The following is a 14533-nucleotide window of genomic DNA, read 5'->3' on the forward strand; positions in this document are numbered from 1 at the left end:
GTTAAAAACAATCTAGGTATATTCTGAAAATGTAAACTGAAGAAATTATTGACGTGCTACCGCACCCAAGGGACCGTCTGACAACTCCACTGACTGGGTTAAAAGGTCCGATGTGTTTTAATTAAAATTCTAAATAACACAGTCAAATTCTTAATCTTGTATTTCTCATAGTGATTTTCTACAGGTGAGATTTTGCCAATACCTCCCTTCATATATTTACAGTATACAATTATTTACATATTAAAGATCCCTGGAAAGGGTTTTCATGTTCCAACAGTTGTAGTACATTGCTAGATACAAGACTGACTAACTAGGGATGGGCGTTTTCCACAAATATCACAATCGACTATTTGAGCTCACAAAAAAAAGAATATTCGTTTATTTAAATTAAGTTTAATGAGTCAGACATTTTTCAGCAACATTTGTTTTCGTCATTTTGAACAAGCTTACACACAATAAGCTTGAACATTACACATCGTGTTTTGTAGCTGAAAACCTTTAACAATGCGTGCAAACAAATAAAAGTACAGATTAAAAGCAAAAAAATAATAATAAGTGAACAAAGAAAAAACGAAAAGCAGCCTGCAGCAATTAGGCTATTGTACACTTAACTTTTAAACTGTCAGCAAATCTTTTTTTCTTTTTTTCTATTCTTTCAAATGTTCTTGTTAAGAAATACGGGCATGTAAACATGATTGGGGGAAAGTCGGCTCCTTAGTCTGTTAACAATAAGGCCAGCCGCGGAGAAAACGTGCTCTGACGGCACAGACGTTGACGGGACTCACAAATAACGCTGTGCTAAGCGAATAAGTTTTGTGAAACGCTTCGTGTTTTCGTTTACCACTGAATGGGATCCTCATCTGGTGGAATACATGGAATACATGGCTCCAGCAAGAACTGTACCCACTCGTCTCGGCTGGACTCTCTGTAATCATCGCTGAAGTACTGGCTCAGCCTTTTCCAGCCTTTTCCTACGAGTTGTTATTGCATCCTCTTTATCGTTGGTGACGGCGGCTGCATCCGCACCACTTGCATCAAGGAAAATGTTCTGATAATGTTCAAATAAAGTTTTTTTTTTCTTACTTCTCTCATGTTTTCATCGAGAAACCTGAGATGTTTGTGCCGAGGGTCTAGGGCAGACGCGAGAAGAGGAGTTTCCACTGTATTCTCCAAGTTAGCGGTGTTTATTCGTTGCATGAGAGATGCTGCAACAATGTTCTTGAATTCGGTCACTTTCTGTGATTCTCCACGGCATATTTGAAGTACTGTAGAAGACCGCAGTTCTTAGGGGGCGTTCACTTATCGCGTCTTTTGCATGCTCAAGTTCGTTATTTCCAATGTAGGCGCGCGGTATGCGCGCTCATAATGGAAGCGACGCGGTCGCGATGCGCACGCGGTGCGACGCGGTCCCGTTTTTTCCAGGCGCGTCCGAACAGCATCGAGTTAAAAACATCTCAACTTTCAGAATGCCGCAAGCGCACCGCGGGTCATGTGACAAGAACTAAACATTCAGCTTCATCCTTTCCCGTAACAACGTTGAAAGCTCAGCCAAGATGAAGGAACTGCTGAACATAGCTGCTTACTTGGTAACCGCAAAGAGGTTGAAATAAACATACGCACAATCAGCTTTTCCACATGCCCCGATAATCAAAACTTCTACTTAGCGCTTGCTTAATTTCTGCAGATCAGTTTTTGTAACTGTATTACTTAATCCACCTGTTGCTTTGGCCTTATTTAACAGCCGCTTGCACCACCTGCTGGTGAGCGACTGACAGTAGATAGAGATCATGCCTCTGTGCTCTACTGCTATTCCTGCAGCTCCCGGATGTGAAAGGGCGAATTATCTGCCGAATTTTAACCACTGAATTTGTGGAAGCGAATTTGGAAAGTGAAATAAAACGGACCGAAATTTGCCTGTTGAATATTATACATCGTATTTTTAACCGATTTAATATTTTGGAAGTGAATTCTGGTACGTGAATATGAATTATTGATTTTTTAATTATGAAAAGGTGTGTGAAATATTTTTAATTGAAATATTCACATCTTAAATTAACAACTATATAAAATTTCAGGACCTAACAATGCAAGCCCTGGAAATTCAAGGCATTAAAATGCAAGAACTGTTAATTCAATGCATTATTTTTCAGTTAGTGCTATTCAGCATGCTTTTTTGTTTCAAAGACATAAGTCATTATTTTGCTTCCATAATTACTCATTTAATGAACACTTACAATCGCTATTTGGCAGAATTCCGTTCAAATAGTCAACAGCAGCCATTAGTTTGGTAAAATTGAGCATCAGAATGGACACATTTGTTATAAAGGGAGAAAAACGAAATGTGGAAAATGCCAGCGAAGAAACACTTACAAACAAGAGTAGTCTCAGCAGTGAAAGAAGGAGAGTGCTGGACTTTCGGCATTAACTTTCAGTTTGCCCCGCCACTCACCCGTCTTTTTCCCCCTTCTTCCAAAAATGCTTATAGCCTTCTACTGTTTCAGCTATATTAAAATAGTTCAGTTTTGTATGTAATGGCAAAATTATAATATTTCGTTGAATTTTTTTATGAGGTTAATTTAGAAAAACGTTTGGAGCATTTTTTGGCCGTTAAATATATTTTTAAGTTTTTGTTTAAGTAACGACCAAGCGGCCAGCAGCAGACAGTGAGCTAATCATAGCCTATGTTTGATCATTTTAGCCTTCTCAAATCATCACAACTTATCTAAAATAAAATCTATAAGTATAAACGTTTAACCTAGATAAATGTGCGCTATATCCAATATTTTGTGCGGAGAACTAAAGCACACTTTGCGGGACATAGAGGTGCCAGCGCGATCACTTGCATTTTTTTCAGTGGAATACACCATAATTTTTGCTCATAAGAGTAATACATCATTCGTAACTGTAAAGGGTCTATTAAGGGTCTTTTATTTGTGTGCACTCACAATATCAACAAAACGTTGTGCTTTTATAAAATAAAGAAAACAAACACGATGCGCTTTCTGCCGTCTCGTCTTGAAAAGGAGCGCTTCACAAAAATGATAAACATGATAAACATATCTATATAAAGCTTTAAATTACTCCTTAACAAAATAAAACATCAAAAACTCTGTCATTATAATCAAAATCCGTGAAGATGTACTTCTCTCTAAAGGTGCGTCTAATGAGGAGATGAGTCAGGATTGACAACTTCATCATTGTGACACCAACTCAGAAAATACCAGTTTATTAGTAAATAATTCAAATATATCCTTACTATTTCCCCCTCACACATTCATGGTAATTACTTTTGCAGGAGCATTGCGGCAAGCTTTAGCTTATTGCGTGCATTTGAATGCAGAACTGTTCCGCTGCGCTGACAGCACATCGATATTTGATTTTAATTTGGATCAACATAGGCTACATTTGTGAACGCACATTTTGTGCAATGTCACGCCTCAAGTCACACTTCTGTGCATCCGTACAGACTGCAACTTACAATTGCAACTTCATTGTGCTGTTACTCCTTTCAAGACAAATTTCAAAAAATTGGTCAGCTCCCGGCAGCATCAGGTGTTTTATTGATGGTGAGAATTTATTATTATTTTTTTACGAATGTAATCGATTAGATATCATAATATTTAGACTATAATAGGCTATTATAAATCTGGTTGGTTTGTATCGGTGACATAATATGTAAATTATATGCGTGCAGCCCGTGAGACTTGCACTTGGATCATAGTGCGGCCCAATGAAAAAAATGTTGAGAACCACTGATATAGATATATAGAATATTGTTGCTGCACACATTACTCAAAGGCTGACATCTCATTGGTCAGAGAGTATTTTTGCAAGTTTTTTCATCACAGTGTGAACTTAATTAAAAAAAATATTTACGGAAATCCTTTTGAGGGTCTTCAGATGAAGACAAGGACTCTTTAGTTGCCTTTAGTATTCATTTAGCAGCTAAACGCTTACCTGTTGTGTTGGAGCGCGCTGCTGGATGTAGGGGGGTTGAGAGGGGGCCGCAGACTGCTGTTGTGGAGGACTGAAATATGGGGGCTGATCCTGTTGACAGTAGCTGCCCATTCCCTGTGGCCCGTACTGAGCCGGCATCTGCTGAGACAAAAACATGAGACTTAGCACACACTCACGGACAAACATTCTCAAAAGCTTCACGTGGCATGTCATGGCAGGGAGGACGATTATTTTAAATGGTGATCTGCCCTGGAACATTAACTGACTACTTTACAATGCTAATCCCATCTCAAACTTCTCTGTCTGGGGCGTGACGTCTCCAGTCAGGAATAAAAGCTTCTGCCAACGACTCCAAAATTACCCAATTCAATATAGTGCTGAATGTCTAAACTGTTTTTTTTTCTGAGTAACCATCATTTTGACAAGAAAGCTATTGTAGACAATTAAAATTAAAGTGTTTAACACTTAAAAAAAAAAGAAAATCAAATACAGTATAATTCTAGTTTAAAATAAATCAAAGCATCTGAAGGACTTTCATGATCACACCTGGGATGATGCAGAAACTGATGTGACAATAACAGAAATCAATCAACACACAAGTTTAGGAGATGCTATTAAAAACACCTAAATACTCATTATTTGAGACACTGAAAAACAATATCATCTGCACATATGTAAATGACAAAGGTAGCGACGCGTTTCACTTTATAGTGGTGCTTGATCAGCTTTTTTCGAAAGCTAATTCAATTATTTTCACAGTTTCCAGTCTCTTGAGTTCCTGGTTCTATGAAGCCCCTCCCTCAGAAATATGCAATGGGCTCTGATTGGTTAGCGGGCTCAGTTTGTTTGTGATTCGCTAACTGCCTAGTGCATGTAGTTGGAAAACGTCACACCCCCTTACCATTACGGGAAGTTGATTATTCCAGAGGGCGGGATTTATGTAAACATCAGGGTTAGTGATGTCACAAACCCAGGAAGAGGCTCGTTGTAGTCACTACTAGCAGTTTTTTTTTTTTGTAGTTCTTAAAAAATATCTCCCTTTACATTGAACTCTGAGAGTTGTAACTTTGCAGACGCTGTTTATGCTCTAACAGCAACATTAAACACTAACTAATGTTCAAAAGGTGAAATCATAATCAACCACCCCTTTAAGACCAGCAGTGCATATATTTATTTGTTTATAAATCCCAAAATTAAAGCTGGATAGTTTAATGTTTGAAAATTAAGAAATTAAAATGTGAATACTAGTATTCTTATTTTACAGTGATACTACAAATTAAAATTTAACCATTCAATTAAATAGGTTATTCTTTTTTAATTTCACAATAATGGTATTATTGCATTTTATTTAATAATGATGACAATAAAAAAATCCATTATTTTATAGTCAGTCTGAACTGGTCAAAAACAGTGGAAATGTGCTGAGAGTCCCTCCTGAACACAGTCATATTTAGCGCTCCAAACTGGACTGACAACTGTATTCTGCTGCTGTGTGGACATATCCAGTGAGGGATGATGGGAGACATCTGAACACCGAGGGTCCCCGTGGGTGTGTTAGTTCTTTAGTAATCCACAACTGTTGCCCCTCCTTTGTTTCACGACAAGCTGTTATTGTAACGCTCTTATGTAAGAGCTTTTCAAGGCAACAGCTGCCATTGGCACGCTGTCCTCCCATCTGAGCCCCCCGTTACCCACTCCCTTCATCCGTTGTAATTCTCATTTGTCATTCATACCAAACAGAAAACAAATCCACGAGCCATGATGGTGTGTTTTTCCCGCTCATCTCTCTAATACATGCAGAAGTATGTCAGCGACGGTACGTGCACATACACTCACGAGGCTCAGATGGGAATTGTATTGAGATCTGTGTTCTCTGAGCTTCTTTAATGAGGAAACGTAAGTCAAGCAAGGACAAACCCTAATCTACACTGCAAAAATAATTTCCTCAATCAGTTTTCCATTCGAAATTAGTCCCGGCTTGAGGTCCTTTCCCGATCCTGTTCCCCTTTCTCTTTTCCTATTGCTCCCTCTCTCTATCTCCACTGTCAGTTGACAAAAAAAGAAAAATTATATATATATATATATATATATATATATATATATATATATATATATACATACATACACACACACACACACATATTATATAGATTTACATCACCTATGATGATAGATAGATAGATATAACAAAAAGGGATTTAACAGGAGAGTGCACAATTGCTCCAAAATCCCACAAACAGATTGTGGTCCAATCACAAACAGCACATTTAATCCATTTCTCTGCCATGTACTGTGCTTGTCAGAAACGTGGACAGCGGAGCAGGTGAGTGGCGGTCAGATGGTCAGCGGCAATGCCTCGAGGGGGTTGATGTCTTCTGCTGAATGTGTTGTGATAGGACCTGTCCTCTTACAGAAGCTTCAAAACACCTGTCAGGACCTGCAGCCCCCAGCTACGCACCTGATCCGCATCCACCCGAGCTCGCACACGCTCATTAAACACACCTGACGCCATCAAAGAGCAAGCACAGAGGTAAAATGAAGGGGCAAATTTGTTTGAAGCCGCTTATGGAGAAGAATTCACATTTCAATGTGCATTCAGTAGTTTTGTGCTCTTTTAAAAAAGCTTTACGATGTAAGGAATAAAAAGTTATTTTTTTGTACACTCACATGAAATAAATACAGTACTCATAACCGTTTATAAAAAGTGTTTTGATTATGTCTGGTGCTGGTCGCCCCCCAATGCATTTGGCCTTCTTGCTTATTGGCTGTCAACTCTGTAGATACACTAATAGTGTAGTGTTGTATGTTTATGCGAAGAGCGAACATTAGATAATGGACATACAGACTTACTGTTGTCCTTCATCGGTGGAAACAACAAAAGAATCTGTACCTTTATGGCTGAAGATGAAGAAAAGGTCTGAAGCCAGACAAAAAAGGACAAAAAATAAAATAGCTTAAACATTGTTGAGGCATTCACAAGGTAAAAAAATCTGATGATGGAGAAAATCCTGACTAGCGGTGCCCAAGTGGCCTATTATTGTAAGGGAATTAATGATTGTCCCTAGCTGGCAGTGCAGCGTTTATCAACATTGTGGAATCTGCACTAGCAGCGATGCTAATGCTAGCTACTGAATGCACGTTTAAGACACGTTTAACACAATATACCTGCAAACTCTGATAAAAAAAAAATATATTCTAAAAACTTCTTGCGATCAGCAGTTTAAATAGTTTTGGGAAATTCAAATATCAGAATAGAACTACATGTAGCAACGTTCTTTTTAAGCAACACTGTCCATGGTAATTTATGCATTTAGCAGACGCTTTTATCCAAAGCAACTTACATTGCATTCAGTTTAACAATTTTCTCCTAACATGTGTTCCCTGGGATTCGAACCCTCAACCTTGCGCTTGCTAACTCAATGCTCTACCACTTGAGCTACAGGAACACTATGGTAACATACTAAACTGTAAAATGGCTAATGTTTAAAACGACTTTACAGTTCAAATACTACAGTTTTTGACAAAGTTGAAAAGGTTTTGTAAAATGCTGACTCACATTTCAGCTTAATAAATGATACATGTAGGGATATGCGAACTATCCCTTTAATGTTAATAAAACAACAAAACAGAGAAAAATCACTCACTGCTCTTGACTGAAGAACTTTAATACAGTTGCTTTAATAAGAATCAATGTATTACTTATACAGTGAAGGTGTATATAGTGTTTTATTTTTATATTTGTTCATTCAATTTCATGTATGCTACTGCTAAAAACACCTACTTTACCTGAAAAATTAAGCACTGTTTGTTTTGTTTGTATTTTATTTGAATTGTAATGTGCATTTTTGTTATTTTTTTTTATAACAAAGATAAGATAATGAGAACATAGATTTTTATCATCGCCCACATTGGCCTTCTTTTATATTTAATATTTTGTTACCTTTTCAGGATTTTTTTTTTTAAATAGGGAAATTTGTTTGGCTGTACTGCTCAGACAACTTGCTAAGTAGTTTAACTAAAATGACAAAGAATCATGATAAAAAGTATATTATATATAGGCTATAATTGTTTTTTTCTTGAAAATGCTAAATCAGTCTGACAATATGTGGAAAGCGCAGAATTAAGTTCTTTGGATTTCAATGGCAGAATGGTGAATTTTCCTGGAAATCGATACAATTTTTCTTTATATTTAACATTGTGTCTTCATCTTCCTCTGGGTTTCAAGCTTTGTCTTTTTCTATTTTTGTGTAAAAATGTTATGTGACCAACAGAAATAACACAGCAGGATTCCCTTGGTATCAGACCAGATGAAACCTCCAATTTCAGGTAGGCTTGTAAAAAAAAAAGAAAAAGAAATCCTCTGGTCATCTAAGGTCATTACATAGTCCCTCTCGGTCAAGAACGGCAACATCTAACAGCTGCACAAATGCACCGCACACCCCTTCGGTTAGAGATTACCCCAAAACTCTCTCCTGTAATGATCTCATTATGTGCTGGCCGCATTCGGTGATGTCTTTCTTGATTAGTGCCTCTCCTACATTCATCCGTGCCAGGAGGAGATTGCTGATTCTGATCTTTCGTTCTAAAAGGGTCACGTCCGTACCCAGGGGCAATCACAGGAGGAAACTGTCCTGCTGAACTGGAGTCAGTGTAGCTGACCAAAGAGCAGTGTAATGGATCTGGAGGTAATGAAAAGAAAGTGGCTGATAGCCGAAATAGCAGTTTGTGTTTCTAAGCTCCAAAACACACTTGAGTTTGTGAACCCAAGCACCTCCAGCCACGCAGACTCGATTTCACGCGTCGCTGTTTTCCAAAATGTGTCAGAACAAGGAGGTCTACAATAGCTGGAGAAGTCTTTCTGTTAGCTTTCTCATTGATCTCAATGACAGCTGCTCAGCTAGCGCAGTACTTAAACTGCTGACATTTTAACAACTAGCTACGTATATCATGTTTTCATTTAAAAAATATTAACAAGCATATGTGATCAAATTTGCGTAGAAAAACCTCCTGTCCTTACAAAAATTCCAGATGTGTGGATTCTTTTGAAATGACTGCACAAACTCACACACACAAACAATGGTAAACTGATTCAAATCGTTTGCAAGTCATTCTGACCGAATTATTAAAAGAATCACTTCTAAAGAGCCATTTGTTCATGAAGCGGACTACGCAACAAATATATGTGGTCTTTGATTTACTTTGAGGTTCCTAACCTTTTTATCTCAGTACATTTGCATCAGACTGCAATCTTAAAAATGAATTCTTTTGGCATCTCATTATAGATCCAAACTTTCACATCTGAGATTACGTGAAGTACATTTCTAGCCAAAGCCTTCACAATTCATCAACGAAGCTACACTCAGCCCAATATACCGTGTTAATATAAAGGGATTCTCCATATTGATTTTGCACTAGTATAACACTTTTTCTTTTGAATCACGTATTGCTTTGTATTGTGTTTCATGGTTGAAGGAAAATGTACAGGTAGTTTTCTGCTAGGACATCATGCAATAACAGTGTAAGTTACATTACAGACAGCATTAAACCGCATTCGCAGTGAATTTAACTTAACACGTTAGAAAGTGTTTGGTAACAGTACTACTGCTTTGATTTTCTTTTATCCCACCCATGCGGCAAAAAAAGTCATTTCAGAGGCAGTGGCACTGAACTTAACTCCGTCCAGCTTTCGAGTCTCATTTTAGTAGGGCAGGCTGTACCCCGAACAGGACGGCCCAGCCCAAGCAGACTGCCTGCCAAGCTCTTCTGACAGACAGGCGACGCATTAGACTGTCAACATCTCTGGTACACTGGGAGTAGTGTCGCTCCATGCTGACAGGCACAACAGAGTCATTCCTTCTGCACTGCACTCTGTGCTTCCCCTCGGGCTGTCACTGTTCAGACCGCCGGCCTGTGGGACACTTCAGTTTCCTGTGGACTCAACAGCAGGAAGAGCATGCTGCTATATCTGTTTGAGAGCTATGAGTCAGTGTTGCTAATTCTGATAGTCTAATGTAGCTGTGCTTAAAAAGTAGATATCATAGCAGGATAGTCCCCCATGTGGCAGCCAGCTGGGGTGGGTAAAAACACTGGCATGATAAGTAAGTATTTTTTCGGCAGATTTTTCCGGAAGTGCACCTGTGTGCACAGACTACATTGTAATCGTTCGCTATCATGTCAGTTGTGTGGAAGTATTTCGAAATCTTTGCTCAGGACACGGGCAACCGTTCAGCACTGGAAGTGCAGCAGAGCTACACGTCTGAGGCACAGATAGCAGGAAGGAAGCGAACAGCCTACTGCACAAAATAAGAGTCCCTTTCCTGCGCTCACTGAAGCTGCGCGAGTGTATCTGTACCTGTCCGCGCCCTGCATAAGCGGACAGGTACAGGTTTTTTTGTAAAGTAGAACTTGCATACATGTTTGAAAAGCCAGAAGTAAACGTCAGTTCTGTATAGGATGATTATTTTTATTTTACCTTAAAATTTCATCGACTTAATTTGATTTAAAAATCACCTGCTGTAGCGCACTGAAGTGTTTCATTCATCCAATTAAAACAATTTTTTTTTTTTTACTTGAGCAAATAGTTATTTATTTTTCATTGGCTTCAAGTAAAAAAATTATAGATGTGAATCATTACCCTATTTTTTTATTTTTATTTTTTTTTATTGGATGAATGAAACACTTTGCATCTTTAATTTATTCGCACCAACATTATTTGATTTTAACATTTTGGAATAATGTATTTTTATAGCATACATTTATTTAGTCTCACTGGTAAAGACATTTTTTCTCATTTAAAACCAAATTTAAAAACTAAAACAAATACTGAATGCTGATTAAGAAACCTCTTATTGAATGTGTGTTGATTGTGTTGTTTGGACTGTAGAACTATGCAGTCGTTGCCTTTAATTTCACATGGTTCCAGTTAATCTTTTCATTTAAGGCCAGTTCTATGTAGTTTCAACCCAATTCAAAAACAAAAGCTAAAGGCTGATTTCTGTACCATCTATGTTTGTTTTGAATGTAGTCTACTTACTGTGCAGATACTAACTTTAATTTCAGATGGTTATGGTTATTGTTTTCAATAGCCAAAAGCCAGTTTGGCCTATTAAATACCAAATAAACATCTTGTTTATGCATGCTTTCCTTATTTTATGTTTGTTGCTTAAAAAAATCGGAAATTGGTATCGGAATTGGCCAGTTTGCTTGTAAAAAATCGGTTTTGGAATTGGCCATGAAAAATCACGATCGTGCATCCCTAGTAAGAAGTACGTACTTTCATTAGACAAGCAACATAACTAGGTCCACGCAAGCATCTTCTGTGCCGATTGTGAGGAAAATGCATGGAATTCTGCAAAATGGATTTAAAAGTGTGGAGTAGGGATGTAAGGATCAACTGCAAGCCGGTTGAAAATAAATTCAAATATGCGAATATTCTAATTGGTTGAGATGCTAAATAAATTGCGATTCAATTAGGGGAAGGAGTTTATATGAATATATGTCTGAGGGGAACTGTAGAAATGTTTAGATGGTATTTTTATTTTCATCTTGCCTCTTTATAATGCATATTAAAGTTCATAAGTGCAGTGCTGCTTTGTTTACAGCGGAAACCAAGTAAACGCTTTAAACGCCACCTGCTGGCAGAGAGTGAATCTGCGTCTCATTCAGCTCATCTGCTGTTTCTGTTTCATGCAGATATTTTTTATGTATACTTTCACAAAAACTGAAGTCAAAACATTGTTTTTTTTTCTCGAAATTATACAATCTAGCCTAACTGAGATGAAAAACTGCTCGTTTTGCATATATGCAGCATCTTTGTTTGGATCATGATTAAAATGAAGTGGTTGCCTCTTATTTTAAATGGAAAGACCCCAGACAAAACCTTATTTTGTTTTTTTGAAGAGATTAGTTTTATTTCTGTTACGTATTAATTTGATTTGCTTGTTTTAAAATGTCAGTTTAGTTTTGTTATTTACAATTACATTATATTTAAATTGTGTTATTAAGCAGACGCTTTTATCCAAAGCGACTTACAAATGAGGACAATAGAAGCAATCAAAACCAACTAAAGAGCAATAACAAGCAAGTGCTAAATTAGTATTATTATTGTTATATTTCAATTTCACAAAGAAACGTTCAGCATTTCATCCAAGCAATAATAAAAGGACACATTTAAAATCATGAAATTAAAATTGTGAATCGAATCGTGAGGTGAGTGAATTGTTACATTCCTAGTGTTGAGATGTGTTAAATGGAGTATAACTGGGAGTATAACATTTTTCGGTATCAGATAGCAAATTCAGATTTGTTTAAAGCTCCCATGATATCAAAACATACTATGAAAGCTGACAACTCATTTTTTGTCCAATCAAATGCTGTATAGAATAGAGTACACTTTTTATTTAACAGCCCTTGATCCAAAAGTATTTTCCCTTTAATTTTTCTAATTGGGATTTGTCTTTGTTAAAGAGTTATAAGGCATGACCTAAACATAACATCACAACCTTAGCAACTTTGATTTGAAGCAAAATCTTTGAAAATTAGTATAAGGTGCAAGGTTGTAATTAAACAGTTAAAAATTGTGCAATACAATACAATCCCATGAAGCACTGCAAATTGAATTAAAAAAGGACATACAAATATAAAACTTTAGGATGTTTATTGTATTTAGAAGTAAAAAATGTTTACGTCTAGCTTTTAGTTTTTTTTAATGCAAACAAATGTAAGTATTTTGAGAGTATTTTGTATTTTTTTATTTAATTGTTTTGAGAGCAATGGGAAACTGACTATCACGTCATTCACAGTAAGCAGACACGAAACCGTGGCATGATTTGCTTGTTTTGGTTCTCTGAATTTCTGACTGGTGAAGATATTTTTGAAAATGATGGGTTTTTCACCAGGAATTAACATTAACACGTTTACTAAAAAATGGGTTGCAGTAATGAAAATTGATGGCTTCAACAAAAGCATATTCCATCAATTAAACACCTGCAGCTCATAGGTCTGTCTTTAAAGGTTTATAAGTTGTAGTTTAAAATCAATTCCCTTATGTAGAAAATGTATGTAATTGATACTCCCTTAACCTAGCTGTTGCCATCTATAAGAATATCCCTCCTACTAATACTGCCTCTGACTACAATAGCAAATCATAGTCTCAAGATTATGATGTAAACTGAAGTCGAATGTGATGTTAACTAATGTCGCCCCCAACTTCCTGTTTCAATAGAAAATCTATCAATACAGGACTAAAAATTTCACCCATCGAGCAATTTCATGCGATCTTTTATAACCAAACATCCAATGGGCACATCATAAGTCTAGATGTTTTTGAATTATGTGAAATCTGTGGCACACCCTGGTTATAAGTAATTTACTGTGCATTAGACTCTTTCACATAATTTGCGTCAACATTTCCCAATGCATGGAGCTCTACGGACTGAAATTCGTCAATCAAATGACATTATGAGGGTGGTGCCTGGCCAAAAACCAAAAATATGCCACTTTCCTGATAGCTAGCAACCATGTAAAATCACTTTTCCATGATGGTATCTGCAAAGCTTTTCACATGGAAATCAAAGCTCCATGTGACACAGACACCGAAAATCATTAGTTCTACCTGTTGCTGAGGGTACTGCATCCCTCCCATGCCCACTTGACCACGCCCCTGCATTCCCATTGGGTATCGATGAGGAGCAGGTGATCCATATGGCTGTCCTGGATAAGTTCCACCTGCCTGGGAGTAGGGACTGTTGCCCATCCCATACATCTGAGAACGCTTCATGGCCATAGGGTCCATAGGTGCCACCTGTAGAGAGGAGTATCAGCTCATTAAAATAAAGAACACCAATAGCATTGATTTCCAACGTACGGTAGTCTGCGTGAACACATTTATATGACTATTATGCCTGAGCAGACTGGAATACAAATAGCAATCATAAGGTTGAGTGGTTCAGTAAATAGAGAGATTGAGGGCAACGTGCCATCGACTGATATTTGGGGGAGGGGGGGGGGGGGGGGGGGTCAGGTTTTCTCTCAAGTGTCTCATCTTCGCCAGAAAGACTGAGAACCATCCAAGCTAATCTTCTCATGTCACTGCCAAATTCAGGTCAATTGAAGCAGCACTTACAGAAAATGTGACCAATTTGAGAAAGCCTGGGAGGCCACTATAAATGAACATTTTAAACGTCAGCAGTCATGCCAGAGTGCTCTGCAGTCACACACACACTTTCTCTGATTAGACAACTATATTGTCAAATATGAGTTGCTGTAGTTTAGAGTTTGTGTACCATTAAGGTATTCCTGAAGAATCTGTAGTGGAACACTGTTGGAAGTTTCCAGGTTTCCAGAGAAGTTGAAGCCATCAATGACGAGTCTACTGTTTTATAATCATACAGATGCCATTTCCACCTCTAATTTATTCCTAACACTCCTCGTTAATGCACCATGGTCAGGTCCGTCATTAAAATCACCAATTAGGTACGTGAGGTCATGCTATGCAGTGAAAATAGTAACAGCTAAATGACTTTGTTGGCATAATGTGCAGCAGAGTGACTGTATTCACAAAATAGTGGTTCACAGT

General features: G+C 37.5%; 1 protein-coding gene across 4 annotated transcripts in view; it reads right to left on the reverse strand.

The window, feature by feature from the left end:
• The window catches only part of LOC132092735 (AT-rich interactive domain-containing protein 1B-like), a 76006-nt gene that overhangs the window by 57271 nt on the left and 4202 nt on the right, over positions 1–14533 (reverse strand). For 2 of the 4 annotated variants that reach the window (XM_059499099.1, XM_059499101.1), the window contains exons 2-3: positions 13571–13759; positions 3958–4095 (exon numbers count right to left, since the gene is read on the reverse strand). In XM_059499099.1, coding sequence (XP_059355082.1) covers positions 3958–4095; positions 13571–13759 — 327 coding nt within the window. Of the gene's footprint in view, positions 1–3957; positions 4099–13570; positions 13760–14533 lie in introns of all 4 variants that reach the window. The other 2 variants (XM_059499098.1, XM_059499100.1) reach the window with 1 other exon arrangement.

This window comes from Carassius carassius, chromosome 18, assembly GCF_963082965.1.
Source record: "Carassius carassius chromosome 18, fCarCar2.1, whole genome shotgun sequence".
NCBI lineage: Eukaryota > Metazoa > Chordata > Actinopteri > Cypriniformes > Cyprinidae > Carassius > Carassius carassius.